Source organism: Diplotaxodon limnothrissa, linkage group LG20, assembly GCF_057381915.1.
Source record: "Diplotaxodon limnothrissa isolate DT_005_m linkage group LG20, D_limnothrissa_male_GT1.1, whole genome shotgun sequence".
Classification (NCBI taxonomy): domain Eukaryota; kingdom Metazoa; phylum Chordata; class Actinopteri; order Cichliformes; family Cichlidae; genus Diplotaxodon; species Diplotaxodon limnothrissa.
The window spans coordinates 1,165,784-1,187,401 of record NC_140615.1 but is presented as its reverse complement, the minus strand read 5'-3'; the positions used below and the strand labels follow the sequence as shown (position 1 = coordinate 1,187,401).

Genomic DNA, 21,618 nt, shown 5'->3' with positions numbered 1-21,618 from the left:
ATAAAAGACAAAGAATGAGATGAAGAAAACCCACGGAGGGGTAGAAAAAGAGAGAAAAAGAAATGTACAAACAAAAAAAGTACAGAAAATAAAACCAAACTGCTGACAATGCAACTTCCCGGAGGTTTCAGACCAGAGCAGCTTTCCCAGATGAGCTGTGATTGACAAGCATTTCACTGGGTGGTCCATAAACTACATGCAATGAATTAATTGCGTATGAACTGCAGTCTAAAGTATTATCATACGACGCATCGACACATCTACAGCAAATCCTTCAATATTCCATTTTAGCCTGCTGTTCATATGATAACTAAACTGGTGGAAAGTTAGTTGTAAATAAGGCACAGTGTCTATGCATCTGCAGGACAGAAGTATCCCATCCTTAAAATAAATGTGGACAAAGGGACATAGTGTTTTTACAGCAACTTGCTCTATGTATTCAGTGGTACAGCCACACTGTGTGTATTTGTGCTTGTATACCTCTTTGTAAACCTCAGTGAGCTTTCAAATATATATATTGTTTAGGGCGCCTCTCAGTAGACATTTCTATTTCATGAGTGTATGTACAGTACTGTGCCTTTGCATGTGTGGAGTTCTGTGTATGGAAGTCAGTTTGTTATGTCTTCTACTCTCTGCCTTAATGGCCTGAAGGTAGGCACAGCTATGGCAGAGTATTCCTGTCTCCCTTCCACTTCCTGCTCCTTCTATCAAACCCATAAGGGCTTGTGAGCTGGCACGCAGAAGTGCGCAGACACACACTCACACTCACACAGCGACATGGGCAAATACACACTGCACCCACTGCCTTTCTCTTTGTGTCCAACTTTGGAGGCCTCTACAAAAGCCATTCATCCTTTCAGGCTCTACGTTTTTCAGGCCTATTAGAGACAACTAGTGCTCAGAGGGAATTCAAACATTAGCGCTGGGGACAACTGGCCTTTTTTCACCAGAAGATGTGCTTAGGACAATATCTATTGCTCACAACATTGCCTCTGCCAGTTTACATGAGATTACTGTAGTTAGATGTCGTTTACACCTTAGCTGCAAGCTTTTCTTTGAAGATAAAAAAACAAGCCAAAGGGAAAAAACAGAGAAAAAGGAAAGTAACTTGTTTATTTTGTATTATGCGCTACATGGATTATTAGTATGCAATAAATCCCCCCCCCCCCCCCCCCCCCCCCGAATCCTCATTTGCATGCTTTCCCAGACTTCATTAGAGAAGGTGGCTGCTTGGACAAGAAGATTGGGTTCTCCTCACGTAACCTTGGAGTGACTATCCATAAATTTTCAGGAATAAATGAGTCATATTAGGGGGAAACACTTGAGATATAATTTTCTGCCTATTACCCAGATAAATAAATGCCAGTGTTATCATTAAGACAGACAGATATTGCTGGTATCCAGGCAAGCACACACACATAGACATAGACACAGACAAACAGGCACACAACAATAACCAATTCCCCAGTCTTCCTCTTATCTGGGTTGAATTAGCATGGACAGTAACACAAATCTCAGCATCCAGTGGGTCATACAGAGAAGCACTTCTGGGTATCTCTGTATGTATAGCAACTTAAGATTTCCAGTTTTATCATAGAACAAAATAAGGGTCTCTAATAGACTGTTATACAAAATAAACACATAGCATTCATTATAAATATTTCATTTTATGGAAATATAGCTTACTTAATCCTCCTTAAATTGTAAGGTTTGTTATTTTTAAAGATGTTTTTTCAGGAAATTCAAGACAGACAGATTTTTTTTCCACTTGATGAGCTTTGTTTAATAAAACTATGAAGCTAAGGCTATACCACATTTTATTCTTAATGACAATATAAGATGTGTTCAGATGTTCCGGAGCGTTTAAGTGCAACAGTGATGGTCAAGAATCAAATTGACTGTGCACTCAATTTTGAGTCTTGTGTGATGCAGATGGAGCTGCGAGTGTGACGAAGTTGGCAGAGCCCCATCAGTGAATGAGATAGGACATGTGGCTCCATGCTGCAGCATGTGCAGACGGACACCTGGCAAACCACAAATAACTCTGCTATGCATAACTCCCACTTAATGGAGGGACGCACTCCAGATGACAAAGGCTACACTCATTCTCTAGGACATTCAAAAGCATAACAAGCACTGGTGTTTTAGCTCTGAAAGCAATACAGAGCATAAACTCATATGCATTAAGAAGGGCTGTGTAATAAAACAACACAAGAGATCAAAGGTCAACGGAGTAATTGATATAAAGCAGGAAAAAGATAAAACCTCTGACTTTCTACCACACTGTGTTTTCACATGCATGTGTGGGGTGGTTGCATGGATATTGTAGCCTGGAGGTGAACTAAAAGACTCCTGAGGAGGAAAGAAGAGGAACAGTCTGATTTATTCAAGACACACCATTTGGGTTGCTAGGTTACAGGCCCAGACTGGAACCGCAGTTTCTGTCTATGAGGTAAAGAGAAAAGGAAAAGCGAGAGAGAAAGAGGCAAAAAAAGAAAGAAGCTGATAATTCAAAATTCGCATCTCTCAGTACTGACACCCAAACATGCCAGTGTCAGCTTCAGAAACTTCCTGCCAAACTTCTTGGGATGAGAGCATAACGGAGCATCATTCATCCAACTTGGCTCTAGGATTATGCCAATTATGACTTCTTCAGAGGAAAAGTAATGAATGGACCACGGGGCCGATGCCTGCACAATGAATGTGTAATATACACACAAGCTGTCCGATGCATTCATAAAACACACATGCACACACACAGAGTATTTCAGCTGTTTGTGTGACCATGGTCTCCATTTTCTTCAGCCATATTGTCTTACATCCAGCACCTATTTTTCTTTTTCTTTTCATTAGAAATAAACAAGCGTTACTCTGAAATTCAATGACACATGAATCATACGCATGCATGCACACACATGCAATGTGGCAGAGTGGAACAGGCACTCAGTGCCACTCCAATGCCACAACATTGCTTTTGCACAGCAGCCTGGGGATGCATGAGTACCGCACAAATCTGCCCAACTACAGAATCCGACACACATCCACCCAGACAATAGTCCCTTCTCATTATAAACCCAAGGGCTTCTTGTCTGCATCCCATCACTAAATCTGAATCTCCGGAGACAGATTAAGAGAATAATATATGGAAAGAAGTTGAATGAACAAGCACAACAAAATAACAAATAAAACATATTGGAAAAGACTGAGCAAAAGATCTAGAATGTCATTGTGTGCCATGAGAGGAGAAGAAAGTGTGACTGTATGATTGTTGGCAGATCTGGCTCATGAGGATCAGAGAAAGTACAGAAAGATTAGTACATGTTCATTTCAGCCTTTGCAGTGTGACTGTTATCATTATCACGATATTAATACAAAGGGACTTTAGATACATAAATGGCAAATATATAACTTTTAATCTTACTTATCTCTTCAGACATAACAATATTATGATAACATCATGGTACAATAACATAGATGCAGGCCTATACACAGAAGTAGATCCGAAAAGCTCATTTGGGAACATTGGGAGAACACTACATTACAATACTGTCATCTATGGAAAGTTGGCACAGTTTAACTACTGAATAACTTTCCATCCAAAACGTTATCATTATGTAACAACAACAACAACAATAATAGTAATAATAACAAGAATACACTGTTCTGAATATAAACTACCTTATTCGATTATAAAAATGAACAACATTCAAGAAAATTCTTCCGACTGTGTAACGAAGTGATTTCCTGGCAATACATCCCCACTTTGAAATAAAGAGCTCTTTGCCAAAGAAAAAGGAAGAGTAGAAGGGTCAGGAACTCATGACCACAAATTAAAATACATATTCAAGATCATCACGCATTATTACTGTTCGTGGATTATTAGTGTCATTTTATTTTATTCGGGGTGCATTGCAAGGGCAACAGAAGTAACGGATGCGCGCAGTGTTCAATCTGGACTTCCCACTTTGAGATGTCCATAAATTATTTAGCGCACAGTGATACTCCCAGCACACTTTAAGGAAATAATGTGGAGCCCTGCGTTCGCCAGTGACGTTAATTGTTCAGCGTGTGCGGTGTGGGTTTATGGCGAACATCCACGAGGTTATCGACAGCACTGCAGGACCGCAGCACACTCTCTCTGGACTGTCACATATACGGGCGAGATATCCCGTACAGTCTCGACGTGACTGCGGGCAGGGCGCACACAAGTGAACAGCACAAAGCAGCCCCCACACAGCACCACGTACAGCAAACACACCAAACATACACGGTGGCGCTCCGGCTCGGGCCTGGCTGGGAGATTCCTCCACCTTCCAGGCCTTTTACACTTTCGGCCAGTTCCTCTCTCCCCGTGTTTTCCTGACGCGAGTATCCGGTAGGAGGAGAATCCAGCAGGGCAAAGAAAAGTTAAACATCCGCCAAGCAAGCTCAGAAACTCAAAGGAAAGGGGGGCTGGGGTCATCTTTGACGCTATCCTGACCTTTAAGTTTCTATTTGAACGGCGTAGGGCGCCGAAATGGTTTCACACTTTAGGCTCTATTGCCCAAGGGACTTAAATTTGGATTGGACTTTGGTGCCCGTGTCGCCATTTATCGGCTTTATCTGCTACTGCGATTCAGTTTTCTGCAGTGATCTGTCTACAGCACTTCCACACAGACGCGCAATCTGACCCCGGTCACGCCAACTTATAAACGGCATCTTTGTTTAACGACTCGAAAAATAAGCCTACCTGGAACGTCAGGTGATCGGACACCCGTGGTTGGGTATCGATGCTGGTTATTATAACACAGCCAGAACGACGACACGACCGAATATAAACAAACAAACGGGAACCGCTGCCACTGACCTGCTAGTGTTTCTGCTGCAGGAGACTATTGTTCCACTTCTGTATGGTAATCCAGGCAGCACGTTGGGATGAAGCCACTGCGACAAGTTCCTCCAACTACTTTGCTGCAAAAAAAAATACACCAGATCGCCTCCAATCCTTCAAATAATTTGCATCGGAGCGCCGTACGGTGTGTCGCAGTGTCCGGTCGCTTGGATGACTACATAGCTGGTCCGCTGTATTTCATTTTTCGCGTTAACTTTCGCTCACAAACTGCACCGTCCCGTCCGGTGATGATCAGCCATGTCGCTGCTGCTGCTGCTGCTGCTGTGTAGATCCCAAGTGGAAGCAGTGGCGTGATCCCGGAAAACAACGCAAGGGATGTGCGTGTGTGAGATACACTGTGAACGTGTGCGTATCGGAGCCTTTCAACATCCACCCCCAAAACCACCAACTCTTAACAGTGTCTTTCTCAGGAAAAAGGGGGAGGTCAGATAGATTAATTCGGGGTAGCACCGTCACCGGGGAAATTAGCTTTCATTATCCAAACCCCATTCCCATCTAAATATGCACCTCAGAGAAAATTCCTAGTGAATAATGCATAGATATTATGGAAATTCAGCAGAATGATCCACCCCTGCATAGTTGGCATCCACATCAAGGAATTACTGCCAAGTTTCGCTTGCCAGCATCAAACAAACACTCCCGAAGATCCATAATCGCGAAGGCTAAATTAAGACTGATTTTATTCGGCAGGGATTTTTTATTTTTTGGTTTTTTGGTTTGTTTGTTATTTGTGCTGGTGTGGATGAGTTTAATTACACTCCTTAAAAGCCCCGTTTCATGCAGTAATGACCTTATTAACATTATCAGCTTTGTTCTCCTTGTAACGTGGCTACTTTAGAACATACTTGAACAGCTTCGCATGTTTTTGAAGACAATCATTAAAAAAACAATACGTTATTACAGGTGATCCCTTTGTTTTTAGAGGGGATCACCTGGATTCCCCACCAATTGCGTGGGAAATCATAGATGACACAGCAAACAGTTGATGGGGATAACTCTGCCTGCTGAACTTCATCGCCACCACGTGGCTAAAGCAAGAAGCAGAAGCCTGCATTCACGTATAAGACAAATTCTGCAGGGACTGTTTAAAGTAGTCCCTGTACACTTAGCACGCATAGAAGGAGAAAAACATTGTGTCTGGCTTCTAAAACTGCACCAGAACATTGCCTAAACTCTGCGCAACTTATTGCAACAAGATAAGCAACTACAGTAAGCATATATTTTGAAATAAAATTAAATAATAAACACATTTGAGTATGAATGTAGGAAGCATTAAAAAAACGAAAGTACACAAATCATAATAACGATCAAGTAAAATAATTCCAGATATGCCATAGAAATTTTTTCTTATTAACATCAACAAAGACACATGAAATGCTCCCTGTACATTTCCAAACCATACACACTCTATCCATTAAATTCATCTGCCATAAGAAAATGCCACAAACAATAGAGCAGACGTAAATGGCAGTTACATATTTTACACTTTATAATAAATATGTTCTCACATAACAACCATCTTCCTTTTATTTTCCAGCTGCTCCCTTTAGGGGTCCCCAAAACATATCATCTGCCTCCTTCTCACTCTATCACTAGCATCCTAGTCTGTCACACCTCTGCATGCCCTCTTTCACTGCATCCACAAAGGTCTTCCTCTTCCTCCTGCCTGGCAGCTCCATCTTCAACATTCTTTGCCCAACAAATCCACTCTCCCTCCTCTAGACATATCCAAACCATCTCAGGCTCACCACTCTTAAATAAACTTAACAAATTTTACAGCATAATACAATAAATGTCTGCATTGCTTATCAAATTACAAAACACTCTTGAGCAGACAGAAGAGTACAATCTCATTAGCCCCACATCATCATATGATGATTTTTTTTTTATTAAACAGAAATGATAGCTATACATTCGAAAAACTGTACAGGGAGTGCAGAATTATTAGGCAAGTTGTATTTTTGAGGAATAATGTTATTATTGAACAACAACCATGTTCTCAATGAACCCAAAAAACTCATTAATATCAAAGCTGAATGTTTTTGGAAGTAGTTTTTAGTTTGTTTTTAGTTTGAGCTATTTTAGGGGGATATCTGTGTGTGCAGGTGACTATTACTGTGCATAATTATTAGGCAACTTAACAAAAAACAAATATATACCCATTTCAATTATTTATTTTTACCAGTGACACCAATATAACATCTCCACATTCACAAATATACATTTCTGACATTCAAAAACAAAACAAAAACAAATCAGCGACCAATATAGCCACCTTTCTTTGCAAGGACACTCAAAAGCCTGCCATCCATGGATTCTGTCAGTGTTTTGATCTGTTCACCATCAACATTGCGTGCAGCAGCAACCACAGCCTCCCAGACACTGTTCAGAGAGGTGTACTGTTTTCCCTCCTTGTAAATCTCACCTCCACCTTGCTGGCGTCGGACTGGAGCTCTCTGCCCTTTACCAATCCAGCCACGGGCCCATCCATCTGGCCCATCAAGACTCACTCTCATTTCATCAGTCCATAAAACCTTAGAAAAACCAGTCTTGAGATATTTCTTGGCCCAGTCTTGACGTTTCAGCTTGTGTGTCTTGTTCAGTGGTGGTCGTCTTTCAGCCTTTCTTACCTTGGCCATGTCTCTGAGTATTGCACACCTTGTGCTTTTGGGCACTCCAGTGATGTTGCAGCTCTGAAATATGGCCAAACTGGTGGCAAGTGGCATCTTGGCAGCTGCACGCTTGACTTTTCTCAGTTCATGGGCAGTTATTTTGCGCCTTGGTTTTTCCACACGCTTCTTGCGACCCTGTTGACTATTTTGAATGAAACGCTTGATTGTTCGATGATCATGCTTCAGGAGCTTTGCAATTTTGAGACTGCTGCATCCCTCTGACATTATAGACATTATAGAATAGACGAGTAATACTCAAAAATCGATGGAATCAAATCTATGAATTTCATATAATGAAAAATGTTAGAAGCAAAATGGGAGGAATGATTATTAAAATACTGTTTGGGGAAAAAGTTATAAAACTTTTTAAGCAGTTTTTGACTTTGAATAATGCATCTGGTTATTAATATAATTGTAGTTATGTTCCAGTAATAATTAAAATTAAAGCAAAGTTAGATAATGCTTTAAAATAACTGTCCAACAAATGTGGTTGTTGTTTAGCAAGACACTTTACCAGGAGTTTGACACAAATAACCTGAAGAGTAAATTTTAGCTTACTTCAGATACACTTTAGAGGGAACACTTTGTTTTCTCCCAGAATGCTGATTTGACTACTACATATTAACATTTTACAGCTTTTAGGGTAATAAAACGTAAACGGGGCAGTATTAAACTTAACAAAATTACTGCAGTCACTCTTTAACCTCCTAGGACCTGCGGTCCACATATGTGGACATCACATTTTGGGTTATTTAGACCAAAATACTCAATTTTGCTCTACATGGGCCTGATATCCACTTACGAGGACATTATACTGCTACTGTTTTATCAAAATTTTAAATGAATATTGTCATTTGTGGCTCTCATTTTTCTTAAAAACAAAAATAAGGTAAAAAAAAAAAATCTGGTAATTCTTTGTTTTTACATTCATCGGGCCCCAATATGCCCAAATATCAAAGAGAAATTAAAAATGCATGTCGTGGATAAGTTCGGGTCTTAGGAGGCTAAGAGTTGTTGCACCAGGCAGTTCCTCTCTAAACCTCTCAGACGGTCAACTGCGTGGAGCCTGAAGAAGTAAAATCACGGGCACCAAAGTAGTTCAGCAAAGCTTAGAGAAAAGTCGAAAATCATTTAAAACGAATAATTAAATACAAGCTCTTTTTGTTCGGCTGTGCGCCATTAGAGGCCGCTATGGATTTACCAAGACTTCCGAAACGACGACCTGCTCCATCGTGACTCTTTGGCTTGTCCGTCCTGTTGTTAGGCAGGTTGTCAGGGGCAGCGCATCTGTTAGCTAAAGGGGGATTAGGTTTACGTCAGTTAATGATGAATTATATATTAAACAAAGTACACGGCTGTGGGCATACCTGCTTTTTTGCGCGAAGCTGTCTGACTTCTTTGACTGAAAGCGGCAGAGACGACAAGGTTTATTTTTCTCGAAACGGTCAGAGGTTTTCCGCCGAGTTTGCTACATAGGTAGCTAGCTAGTTGAGGTTTACTAACGTCGAGCCATCTGACAAACCAAACCTTTTGACTTTTGCTATAACTTTACCCAATAGTTATCCATATTTATATCCAGCTTTCAGTTGGTGCAATAATAATTATAATAACAACATGGAAGCCGCTCAGGAATATCTAAAAGAGCAGAACGAATTTGACGACAATGACGAACCTTCATCTTTACCTTTCAATTCCCCGTTTCGCTCCACTCGTCTACACATCCAGAGGAGTAATGTCTGCTCTCGGGCTTATTTCGTCGTGGTCATGGTCTTCTTTCATGTTTACATCCTAAATGTTATCGCCCTGCTGCTCTACGTGCACTACAACAACGGGCCTGGGGATCTTGTGAGTGGAGACGGAGGGTCCTCAGCTGCTGACAGCGATAATGGGAAGAGTCTACCCCATCCTGCCCCGTCCTCCAGAGAGCTGCATGTGGAGGATTACAGTCAAAGCTTCAGTCTCTCTCGCATTGAGGGAATACGGGTAAGAAACGGGGACTGTATCGGTATGATAGTTTGACATTTCGACTCAAAGGTTATTGCTCCCATATACATTACTTCCTGTAAAGTTAAGTCAGCATTTCTTTCTAGTTAAAACAGTTTCAACTACATTTGACCAACCTGAAGTATTTAAACATGTAAAGTAATTGGTGTGACATGGAAGTGCTATAGCAAAAACCATTGTATGTGTTAGCCATTGTATACTTGGCCAATAAAGCTGATTCTGATTATGTGTTTTGTGCGTCTGCAGGTTGGACATGTTCAGAGGGTGTCTCTTGTCCCAGACAAAACACATGAAATGAAGACGCTTAGTCTGAAACCATTGCTGTTTGGTAAGCCTTGCAAATAAAGACCAGGTATAAAGAAACTTAAAAAAAACTCTGTAAATTTTCTATTTAACATCTTTTATTTCTTTGAACTACTCTGCCTGACTGGCACGGTGCTGATATTGATTGAGCACTGTAGTTGTGACCATCTTACTGTCTGGTAACTTTTCCTCAACCAATAGTTTGGATATGATTTGGAAAAAAGCCCAACAAAACAACAAATGAAACAAGAAAAGGTTTATTTACAGGCTTATGATTAAACATTATCCCCTAACCACAGCTGTTTAGTGCTTGTTTCAGTTCGACTTTTTCTACCTAAACATATAATCCTAGTTTCTGCATCGATATTGTTTCCACTTGCGTGCAGCTGCCGTCAGGTTCTTGTCTTGTTTCTGCCAGGTGAAAGCTTTGTTGACCACCAGGCGCTCCCCGTGCACTGTTCCTGTCACAAGAAAGGTGCCGCCTCGTGGGTGTTGGCGTGTCATGTTCCTCACGCAGGTGGCATCTCTTTCCAGCCACAGCTCGATGCGCGAGCGCAGCTGACCACCTAGCAAGGGTCCCTGCTTCAGGACGTCCAGTTTACTAGCCAGTGAGAACAGAGATAGACTGACTGGGCTGTATTTGAGCCTTGTCAGTCGTAGTTTCACGACTGGGAAGATGGCAGATAAGCACAAGTCCTTAGTCACATTTACTGTTTATCAAACCTTACATGTGTGTGATAATTATAAAATCAAAAAATATTTATTGAAACTCACCAAAATCACTCCTACAAAAAGTCTCAAGTAAATCATTTGATGAGGAGGCCTCTTCCAGCTCACAGTCCCGACAGCTCGCCTGTGGTGCTGAAATAGTTAAACCACTAATTGAATCACTTGTTGAGTAAAGTCAGCGTCAGCAGGTGTGTCTGCGTAGCCAGTTTCTCACCTCTACGCCCTGCTGTGTCAGCGGTGGTGTTAGTGATGGACGAGATACACATGAGATGGTCCGCGGGATACTGGTCGCACCGCAGAATTTCGGGCCATGGGTAGCCATAGCAACTCATGATCGGTGCACAGCTGTCCTGTACGGATTCACACAAGCTTCTGCAGGGTGAGATAAATCTGATGAAGAAGAGATGGAGAGGGAAGATGGGCAGCAATTAGTAGATGATGGGTTGAAATCAATACCACAGTGCTGGACAACACAACACTTGATTAAAAGAGATTTGGTCCTTGTTTTTTTGTTCCTCACACCTAGACTGCACACAGACTGCTAATGTGATAAAGAGGAGATTTAGGGTTTTTCTGGTGGCCTGGATTCTCTGTGAAATCAGGGCTTTCCCGCTGAGACTGCTGCACAGTTTGCATAGTTGTCAAAAGCGTTATCCCTTGATGACTGTGCTCCTAAACAACATTTTCATTAACCTAGCATTTTGGAATTTTTTTTCTGTTAATAAGTCTGTAGCTACTTGTGGTTATCTTGTGCTTTCAGCAATTATGACTCCTCCAGTATTACACTATCCACTCCATTTCTAAACAAAAACATGGGATATAACGGTTCCTATAAAAAGTCAGATTAATATGAAAAAAATTCTAGTACAAAAGATACATAACAACTTACCTGTCAAGACAGATGGGAGCAAAGAGAGAGCAGAGGAAGATGCGGGCATCAGGGTGGCACTCTCTGGCAAGGAGTGGCAACCAGCTGGCGCTCTGCTGCACAGCCTCAGCAGGAGTCTCGTGGCCCAGCAGGTTGGGCATCCTCATGGTGTTATAGCCAATATTTTGGCACAGGGCCATGCCTGATGGGATAGAGACACAGCGAGAGGAGCTGCTGGGTTCCCATAGTTCGTCTTCGCTGATAGAAAGTGTGGACTTGAAGTTACTAATACCAGGCTCTCCTAGAACTTCGCTATCCCCTCCTGGAAAAACTCTTGGTTTAGAAACACTGGTATCTCCAAATCCAGTTTCACTGTTGTCCACAATACTTGCCCTGTGTCCCTTGTTCTTTACCCCAGATCCAACCTTACCCTCTGTCCTCACTTGTTCCTCCATCCCTGTACTTACTCTCCCGGGACTCACCGCTAACAGATTAATAGGCCCAGCAAGCAGAAGGATGAATAGCAGGGAGGATGAATGGGAGGACATTCTGGATATTTAATGAGGACAGAGCTCTTCTGCTCAGAAGGCAAAAAGTAGAAGAAATCCTCAAGTGTCTCTTTTGAGTAATCGATGATCGCTGTGTGAAAGTGATGGAGAGGATGGCCAAATAGGTGTATTTATAGTGGGTGGTGAGCAGATCTGCACAGGAAGGGGGTAAGGGGTGGTGTAGAGAATTAGGAAAAGGAGAAGAGTGCATATTAAAAGAGAAACATGGATGCACTTACATGGATCAGCAGATATAAATGTGTATTGTAGAGCCAGGTTAATCATTTGGCATTTGCATACATTAAGGCAGATGCAGACCCTGATAGTAGTGAAACTCGTCACTTCTTTCCAACCCACATTTTCAGTCAACCCACACTTAACTACCTTGTTTCCCTCTGTTGTCTTTGTTTATGCATTATTTATGCATCTTTTTTTTAAATTATAAATACTTCTTTCTCATTAGAAACCGATATTGTTCTTAATAGTAAAGAGATTGTTACTGCCCACAGGAGGGGGTAACTTTCCACAAAGAAATGTTCAAGAGAAGTTCATCAGATATTATTCTGAAACGAGAGAACATCTGAGACCCATGTGCAGATAGTAAAGTGCATGCTTTTGCATTTTGTTTAAACATTTGCGCAGGATGCAAATAAAATTGGCGTTGTCCTGCTGTGCAGCCGTGGCCTGATTCCTGTTCAGACAAGCAGGTCACTTCCTTTCCGGGGGAGAAAGAGAGACAGCGGTGGGAGGGAGAAGAGGAAGGCTCAGTCCCCCTTCATTCATATCAGTTGTCACAATTAATGAGGCTTGACTGGACTGGGGGTTAACCAAGGGTGCAGTGTAAAAGGCACGGGTGACAAACAAGGCCCCTACTGTACAAGCGCCAGACCTGCCGGAAGCCTTTTATTAGGATGGAAAATGACTGAAGGCATGGATGAATTATAGGAAATCACGTTTGTAATGTTTGCCTTTATATTGTATCTAATTTAAGAATACTTAGTTTTTTGTCGGTGTAACATATTTTGGGGGAAAACACAGGTAGACTTGCTGAAAGAAATATTTAGGAGCCAAAGAGGAGAAGTAGGAACCTCCTTTTGTTGTTGAAAAACATCCATTTTAAATACTGTAAGGCAGTTTGTTGTTAAAGTTGGCATCACCCTAATGTAGAATGAACTCACACATCATTAGAGACATAAGATTCAAAGAGTCAAAATAAAAGGTGTAAAATAATATAAAAAATGAACTTAAAAAAGAGGAATATGTATGATTTATTCTAATTGTCTATATGGAAGTGAGGACTCGGGAGAAGCTTACATTATTCTCATTCTGTAAGCTGGGAAATTTTAGATTTCCCATAAAGTTTGTAATGGACAGTCACATGGCTTTGTGTATTAGATAATGTGAAATAAATTGGTATTTCATGCAGTATGGAGTCACATGTGCCAAAGGCTCCAATGGATCATAACATCTGCTACTACTGTCTTTATGTTCCTGTCAGAGATCCCTGGCTTCCTGTCTGAGGAGGAGTGCCGTGTGGTGGTGCAGCTGGCTCAGCTCAAGGGCTTAATGGACAGCCAGGCAACAGCATCCAGCCAGGAACAAGAGGAGTCAAACCAGCCCCTGCTTTCACTCAGCACAGAAGAGGTCTTCAGCCTATTGGACCTGAACCAAGATGGGCTGCTTCAGAAGCAGGAGGTGATGAGAGAGAAACATTATGCATCTGCAGTTGCAGGAGGAAAATTGATTTCCAGAAAAAGTCATTTTCTATGTAATGTAAAATTAGATGAACTGTCAGAACATGTTTTGCTTTCTGCTGAGATCAGAAAAACACTCTGGTCTTTCCTCTAGATTGTGAGTCATTCACATTCTCAAGATGGAACTTGGTTGAGTCCCGACAATCTACGGCAGATACTGACCGGTCTGGAATCCTGCCCAACAGGTCCGTGCTCATGTAGTTCAAACATGCATCTCTTCTGTCCTGAGTGACTCTATTTAGAAAAGCATAATTGGATGAAGATGTAACTAAAATTAATTTGGAAGATACTGTTTATAACCTAATCGATTCCTGTTTATTCCACCATGTTGTACCTTTGTTATTTGAAAAAAAAAATTTTCAATTCTGATTGGGCTTTTCGAAACCTGTGTCCCTAAAATACTTAATGTCAAAACATGCTATTCTTTTTTTTTAGCTAGTCGCAATTGGTCTCCACCTGCTTTCAGCAAACTTGTCACATACTCAGTAAATAAGTGCAGGTCAAATTCAAGTGTGTAAATACTAGGCTAGTCTCCTTCAGTTGTGTGTGAGTGCTTCTGCAGTGGCTGTGTACTGGTAAGAATGGAGTTAACTGCTCACTGGTGGCTGTGATTGCGTGCGAGTCTGTGAGTGGCAAGGCAGGAAGAAGAGTGACACCCTTTTGACCTGATAGCATTGTGCCAGGCGTTCTACACGTCCCAGTCCGGATGTGCCTCGTCCCATCTCATTAAAAACCAATTATTCTCCAACCCCTTTTCTTAATTTTCCCCCGGATACCCTGTATCCCCCCATCTCCCTCCTCCACACTTTTTGGTTTACCAACCCACCCCCCTTCCCTGGCCATCTCTCCTCTGGCACCCTGGAGCTATTGTTGTGGCTGGGACACTGTCTCCCAGGGGAACTGATGGGGACCAGACAATCATTTTTGCTGAGAGTAAAAGCATATTTTTACAGATAGAGGCAAAAGGAATTGAAGAAAAGAAAGAATGGAGGCTGTTATAGTTTACCGTTTCCTCTAGTAGAATTCAAACATAAATCATACTGAAACTGAAATCATGACACTGCTTAACTGAAAGACTGGTTTCTTCTTACTTATGTGTATGTCTGGCAGGGATGCTGACATTGGGGGATTTTAGGCATGTTTATGATGTATCCCAGCATCCAGGACAAGAGAAAAGTGGGAAGCTTCATAGTCAGTTCAAACAAAGGAGCAAGCATACCTGGCTTTTCCAAGGCCCAGGATCTCACCGTGTGCTGCGCACACTCAGGAACAGGTCACTATCCACACACACGCGCGCTTTATTGTGGCGTTATTCATTCACACTCCTGTATCTGAAGTCTTACGATGTGTTATTGTTTTTTAAATTTTTCTTTTACTTTTACACAGAGTAACCAGTCTGACACGTCTGCTCTCTGCATTAGTTGAATTGAGCGAACCACTGCAGGTCATTCGCTATGAACATGGAGACTTTAGTAATTCACACTATGACAGCAGCCCTTCCAACTCAGAGACAACTTGTGCGCATACACGATTGGCAGGAAACACATCTGCTCTCACCGAGGTCCCTTGCCGGTATGCATCTCTTCTGTTGTAATATAATGTAACTTTTTTTTTTTAGAAAGTACTTTTAAAATTCACTTTTATTAACTCATTCACTGCCAGCCATTGGCAGTGAATGAGTTAAACCCATTGACTCATTCACTGCAATTGACGGCTATAGACGTCAATGGCAGTGAATGAGTTAACAGGTTGTTGTCAGACACTTTAATTGTATTTGTGTAACAGAACAATGTCCCCTTTCATAGGGAGGAAACCCCTTTTTTTGCCCCATTTTTTGCATCTCCATTTATTGCTTCCTTTCTTATTTTATTCCAGGTATCTTACAGTTTTATTCTACCTCACCTCTGTAGAAGAAGGTGGTGAATCCACCTTTCCTGTGGCAGACAATCGCACCTATGAGGAGCAGGTGAGTGTCCCTTCATATTGTACCTTACTTTTTCCACTGTGTTTAAAACCTACATATGATAATTCAGAGAGATGATGAGCCATGGAAAGAAATCTGACACTTACTAGACTTATTAGACAAAAGCTGTTTACAGTTTTTTTTCTCATGTCCTAGGCACTTGTCCAGGATGGAGTTGATTTAACAGACACCCAGGAGACGTGTAGCAGAGGGAATCTGAGAATTAAACCTACTGCTGGGACAGTTCTCCTGTGGTACAACCATCTCTCTGATGGTAGAGGTAAGAATAGAAGATTTTAGCTATATTTATTGCACACACAAAGCCAGTAAGCAGTCCAGTATGCTAATTTTGTCTGTCTGCTATTTAATAGTTTTATTTCAGTCTTATTGAATTGTGACAAAATAATCTCTGTACATCTGAATGAGTGGCAGGAAAATTCTTTGTAAAGCACAAAAGCTCATTTACTACTGAATCATTTGAAGAACAGGATCACAAATCATTCAGTGTGACATTAGTATTCATGTAACCTCAGAGCTCGCCACATCCATGACACAAATAACTAGGTTTAAAAGCAGGGGTTCAGCAATGAAAACATCTCGATAACTTAACAACATATTGTATGATTTTAAAAAAGTCCTGGTGTCGCGAAATCGATCAATGTAGAGCAGTGTCACAAACCACAGAGGCCCCAGAAAAGTGCAATCAAACGTTGAGTTTATTAACAGCCAGGAGAAAACATCAACATATGTCTTCTGACCAAAATACGTGTTGTGGACACTTATAAAGCAGTGGGGTACACGCCCCCCCATGCCGTCAATGACAGATTAAAATAGGTTCCAGACCTTAGTCACAGTTAATCGTACATCTCTGTACATCTTTAATAGCTATAAACAGACATAGAACTTCTCATGGTAAATGGTAAATGGCCTGTATTTATATAGCGCTTTACTAGTCCCTAAGGACCCCAAAGCGCTTTACATATCCAGTCATCCACCCATTCACACACACATTCACACACTGGTGATGGCAAGCTACATTGTAGCCACAGCCACCCTGGGGCGCACTGACAGAGGCGAGGCTGCCGGACACTGGCGCCACCGGGCCCTCTGACCACCACCAGTAGGCAACGGGTGAAGTGTCTTGCCCAAGGACACAACGACCGAGACTGTCCAAGCCGGGGCTCGAACCGGCAACCTTCCGATTACAAGGCGACCTCCCAACTCTTGAGCCACGATCGCCCCATTTTGATAACACCTTCCATACAAGGTAATAATCTTAAGCCCTCAGGGTCTCTGAGGCTAATTCTTGACTCTGCTCATCTGTTACCAAGTAGAATAAAATGCAACAGGTTTGCAACAAGAAGCTGGAAACATTTGGGCCTCTGCTCAGGCCTATTCCTAGATTATATGTATTATATGTACTGTAAGCATGCATTGCAGTTATCCTTCTATGTTCTAGTTTCCCTCAGCATGGATCACCTGGACAGTCACGCCAGTGAAGCTTAAAACCCTTAATGAACTGAACATCAACTCAAAATAGGCACAGATAGGCAATGTGTATAAAATACTTCTAACCGTACTTTTAATAAAGGTTAACATAACGGAAGGATCCTCAAATGGACATCTTCAATAAACAACTGTAATGCAGTATCAAGACTGTGAGAAATATTATTAGGTGAACTAATGCTGTAAAGAATGTTATTAATGCAGTTATAATGATGCAGATTATATGGCAGCAATAAAAGAATTTCTGTATCTCCACACTGGTAAAAGGAAAATGTGTCCTCTTTCAATTCTAAGGTTTTCCATATCAGTCCACAATCTTCAGTCAGGTAACTGCAACCTCAGATGAACATGATCACACGACATTTTACACAGTCATTATTTTTTAAAAGCACTAAGCCAAACAGCAGAGTCAGTGTATGAAAAACATATACCCCATGATTAAATGGCTTGTATAACCATCTTTAGAAGCAGTCACTTGAGGTCAGTGTTTTCTGTACGAGTCTGTGACTTCATATGTCTCTATGGAAGATATTTTGGCTCGTGCATCTTTACAGCTTTGCTTCATTTATTTGAGGTTTGCAGTTATCCATTCATGCACAGCCCTCTTGAGTTTCTGCCACAACATCTCAGTCAGGTTGAGGTCTGTTCTTTAACTGGGCCATAGCAGCACCTTTACTTATTTCTTTTTCAACCATTCTGTTGTTGATTTGCTGCGGTGTTGGGATCATTGGCCCTAATTTACTATCAGTGCTTATGAACAAACAGAAAAATCTGTAATTGATCAATAGTTTCGTACCTGAATTTGTTCTTTAGGAACAAATTTAGAAGTCCTTCTGGCCATGTGTATGAACAAATCACAGCCTGGCTGCCTTGCCAATTAAAAAAATCTTTGAACTGAATGCTACTACTAAAAATAATGATAAAAATTGTTGCTTTTCAGTTAATATTTACGGTGTTAAAACTACCGTAAGTAATCAGAATACTCAAAATTGTTATGGAATCTGGATTCTTTTTCTTTCTTTTTTATTGCATTGAGTTTCTAACGTGTAGACAGTAGATTAGGCTATATGGACCTTGGCCTCCACTAGTTTTTCTTTTTTTCGTGTCGTCTTGTTCATATCACTTTTGATCCCAAAGTTTGTTTGTTTTTGTTTTTTTACTTGAACCACGGTGTCTGTCTCGGGGCAAATCATATTCAGCACTCCTGTTATTTCAGCCTGAGTGTCGCTATTCATCTATTTATTTGAACAATTGTCACTCCTGTGGAAATACTTCAGAAACCTGTTCCTTTTCTGGTTTCCTCCTTTAACTTCAGACACTATTATAGAATGACTTTCTCCTTATTTTTACTCTACAAATGCAGGCTTCTCTCCTGCCATATCATCGTTTCCACTTTCTCTGCGTCACCTGGAGGGAAATGTGTTTCCTTATATAGAAAAATTGGGGCAGGGTAGTATGCAAATCAGTCGTCCTGTCCCCTTGGCAGAAAAACAGCCCCATAGCATGATGTTTCCACCCCCATGCTTCACAGTAGGTATGGTGTTCTTGGGATGCAACTCAGTATTCTTCTTCCTCCAAACACGACGAGTTGAGTTTATACCAAAAAGTTCTACTTTGGTTTCATCTGACCACATGACATTCTCCCAATCCTCTGCTGTATCATCCATGTGCTCTCTGGCAAACTTCAGACGGGCCTGGACATGCACTGGCTTCAGCAGCGGAACACGTCTGGCACTGCGGGATTTGATTCCCTGCCGTTGTAGTGTGTTACTGATGGTGACCTTTGTTACTTTGGTCCCAGCTCTCTGCAGGTCATTCACCAGGTCCCCCCGTGTGGTTCTGGGATCTTTGCTCACCGTTCTCATGATCATTTTGACCCCACGGGATGAGATCTTGCGTGGAGCCCCAGATCGAGGGAGATTATCAGTGGTCTTGTATGTCTTCCATTTTCTGATGATTGCTCCCACAGTTGATTTTTTTCACACCAAGCTGCTTGCCTATTGTAGATTCACTCGTCCCAGTCTGGTGCAGGTCTACAATACTTTTCCTGGTGTCCTTCAAAAGCTCTTTGGTCTTGGCCATGGCGGAGTTTGGAGTCTGACTGTTTGAGGCTGTGGACAGGTGTCTTTTATACAGATGATGAGTTCAAACAGGTGCCATTCATACAGGTAACGAGTGGGGGACAGAAAAGCTTCTTACAGAAGACGTTACAGGTCTGTGAGAGCCAGAGATTTTCCTTGTTTGAGGTGACCAAATACTTATTTAGGGGCGACCGTGGCTCAGGGGGTTGGGAAGCGTATCTGTAACCGGAAGGTCGCCGGTTCGATCCCTGGGCTCTCTGTCCTGGTCGTTGTGTCCTTGGGCAAGACAATTTACCCTACCGCCTACTGGTGTTGCCAGAGGGGCCGATGGCGCGATATGGCAGCCTCGCTTCTGTCAGTCTGCCCCAGGGCAGCTGTGGCTACAACCGTAGCTTGTCTCCACCAGTGTGTGAATGTGAGAGTGAATGAATAGTGGCATTGTAAAGCGCTTTGGATGCCTTGAAAAGCGCTATATAAATCCAATCCATTATTATTATTATTTTCCACCCTAATTTACGAATAAATTCTTTACAAATCCTACCATGTGGATTCATGGATTTTTTTTTTTTCCACATTCTGTCTCTCACAGTTGAAGTGTACCTCTGGTGCAAATTACTGACCTCTGTCATCATTTTAAGTGGGGGAACTTGCACAATCGGTGGCTGACTAAATACTTTTTTGCCCCACTGTATAACATAGAGGATCTCTCTTAAGAAACACTTCCAAACAAGCCACACTTATTCAATCTTTTTCTAATTGTACTGTCATGAACATTAGCATTTTACATGGTAGCTGAGGTCTGTAGAGTCTGAGATGTAGTTCATGGGGATTTTTGCGGTTTTTCTAATTACTGTGGAGTCTGACCTAAGGGTGAAATTGCTTTGATATCCGTTCCAAATGTTTTCCACTTGTGAATAATATTTTTTTAACTGCAGAACGATGGACTTTAAATTGTCTTGGAAATGGCTTCATAAGTCTTCCTGTCATTGCTGATGTCTTTCTTCTTTGGCATTTTGTTAACACACAGCTGAATTCTCCAGACCAGCAAACTGCCAAAACGTCTGCTTTTATAGAGTTTCTCACACTCGCTGATGAATGGTTAATCAACTGAATTTGTTCAGCAGCAATGGGCTGCTGCTGCTACTTATCATCTTAATTCCTATAGAAGTAGTAAGTGCACTACATCTCATTTTGGCTTAACATTTATTAAAAATAACAAATAAATACTGACACGGTGTAATGTGTCATTCTTCACCTGAAGTTGTATTTACTTCATTTAATGACTTTTTAATGCCTTGATATGTGAAACCTTAGAATTGAAAGGGGGTGTACTTTATTTTTAACCTGATTATATTTAACTTGTGGTAAATGGTCAGCACAGTGCAGCAAACATCAAATCTGTAAATCATTCAGTTGTACGTCTAAATGTTTGTCACACTTGTTGTTGGTATTTTTCAAGACTCCAGTAACTGCTAAAACTTTTTTTTCTTCTTAAATGCTGCTTCTCTCCTGGCTTCCACAGGTTGGATGGGTGAGTTAGATGAGTATTCCCTTCACGGCGACTGTCCGGTCAGACGTGGAGTGAAGTGGGTGGCCAACAGCTGGATAAATGTGAACCCAGATTACCAGCAACAAGCCCGCTACCAGAGAGTAGTTGCTCAAAGGCATCAAGCTAAATCAGGCATGGATTATCAGTCTCTCTCACACAGCGACCTCCACCAGGATCTATAGCTGGCTGTTTTTATTGAGAAAAGTCATTCTAATTTTAAAATTAGGTCAGTTTTGCGTCATTGCAGCCAGTGAGTTCTGACAGATGTTTTTTTTGTTTGTTTATTTTAACATTGCCAGATGTTGTAGTCAGATTAAAAATTGCACAAAACAGCACCACATATCTCTGTCTTGCATGTTTAGTGAATTTTACTAGGGAGCTTAATTTGCAGTTATGGAGGCATATTTATATAGCACAGTTAACAAGTACAAATAAATGTAACAGAGGCAATGCCATTCTTTATGAAAATCAAGCCTTACAAATGTAGAGTAATAGATTATATATGGGGTCCATGTGTGAACAGGAAAAGATGCAGTTATGTTTATTAAGAGAGAAGTCTGCTTACCTCCCTTCCTTTTAAGCTTACTACGCTGCTCCTCCTCTTGCAGGTCTATGTCATTTATTGTTATGGAATTCAAGCCTTTTGTTACAAGCCATATTCATCACAGTATACATAAGTGAATGTGTTACCGAGGGAAATTCCTGTGAACTCTTGTATGTCTATTTTGTTCATCAGTTTTCCTTACAGTG

At 41.4% G+C, this 21,618-nt stretch overlaps 3 protein-coding genes across 3 annotated transcripts in view; 1 reads left to right on the top strand and 2 right to left on the bottom strand.

The window, feature by feature from the left end:
• Positions 1-4,897, bottom strand: part of LOC146610174 (cyclin-dependent kinase 17-like) — a 52,848-nt gene extending 47,951 nt beyond the window's left edge. The window contains exon 1 of the mRNA XM_085345064.1: positions 4,847-4,897. The gene's annotated coding sequence lies outside the window, so the exon portion shown is untranslated. The remainder of the gene's footprint in view (positions 1-4,846) is intronic.
• Positions 4,898-8,844: 3,947 nt separating this feature from the next.
• LOC146610172 (transmembrane prolyl 4-hydroxylase-like) lies at positions 8,845-21,050 on the top strand. Its single transcript, XM_085344574.1, has 9 exons — positions 8,845-9,546; positions 9,814-9,895; positions 13,514-13,710; positions 13,864-13,954; positions 14,880-15,042; positions 15,156-15,341; positions 15,645-15,735; positions 15,889-16,012; positions 20,842-21,050. The coding sequence occupies exons 1-9, from the start codon at positions 9,178-9,180 to the stop codon at positions 21,048-21,050; spliced, it is 1,512 nt and encodes a 503-aa protein (XP_085200700.1). The 5' UTR covers positions 8,845-9,177.
• LOC146610173 (secreted frizzled-related protein 5) lies at positions 10,219-12,015 on the bottom strand. Its single transcript, XM_085345248.1, has 4 exons — positions 11,489-12,015; positions 10,814-10,989; positions 10,645-10,731; positions 10,219-10,538 (listed from the first exon to the last, which is right to left on the bottom strand). The coding sequence occupies exons 1-4, from the start codon at positions 12,013-12,015 to the stop codon at positions 10,219-10,221; spliced, it is 1,110 nt and encodes a 369-aa protein (XP_085201374.1).
• Positions 21,051-21,618: the final 568 nt, after the last annotated feature.

Coding starts and splice junctions, on each gene's coding strand:
- LOC146610173 (XM_085345248.1), bottom strand. CDS start 12,015: ATGTCCTCCCATTCATCCTCCCTGCTATTCATCCTTCTGCTTGCTGGG. Junction 10,990..11,488: donor GCTCCCATCTGTCTTGACAG/GTAAGTTGTTAT, acceptor CTTCTTCATCAG/ATTTATCTCACCCTGCAGAA. Junction 10,732..10,813: donor TGACACAGCAGGGCGTAGAG/GTGAGAAACTGG, acceptor TAACTATTTCAG/CACCACAGGCGAGCTGTCGG.
- LOC146610172 (XM_085344574.1), top strand. CDS start 9,178: ATGGAAGCCGCTCAGGAATATCTAAAAGAGCAGAACGAATTTGACGAC. Junction 15,736..15,888: donor ATCGCACCTATGAGGAGCAG/GTGAGTGTCCCT, acceptor CTCATGTCCTAG/GCACTTGTCCAGGATGGAGT. Junction 16,013..20,841: donor CCATCTCTCTGATGGTAGAG/GTAAGAATAGAA, acceptor TGGCTTCCACAG/GTTGGATGGGTGAGTTAGAT.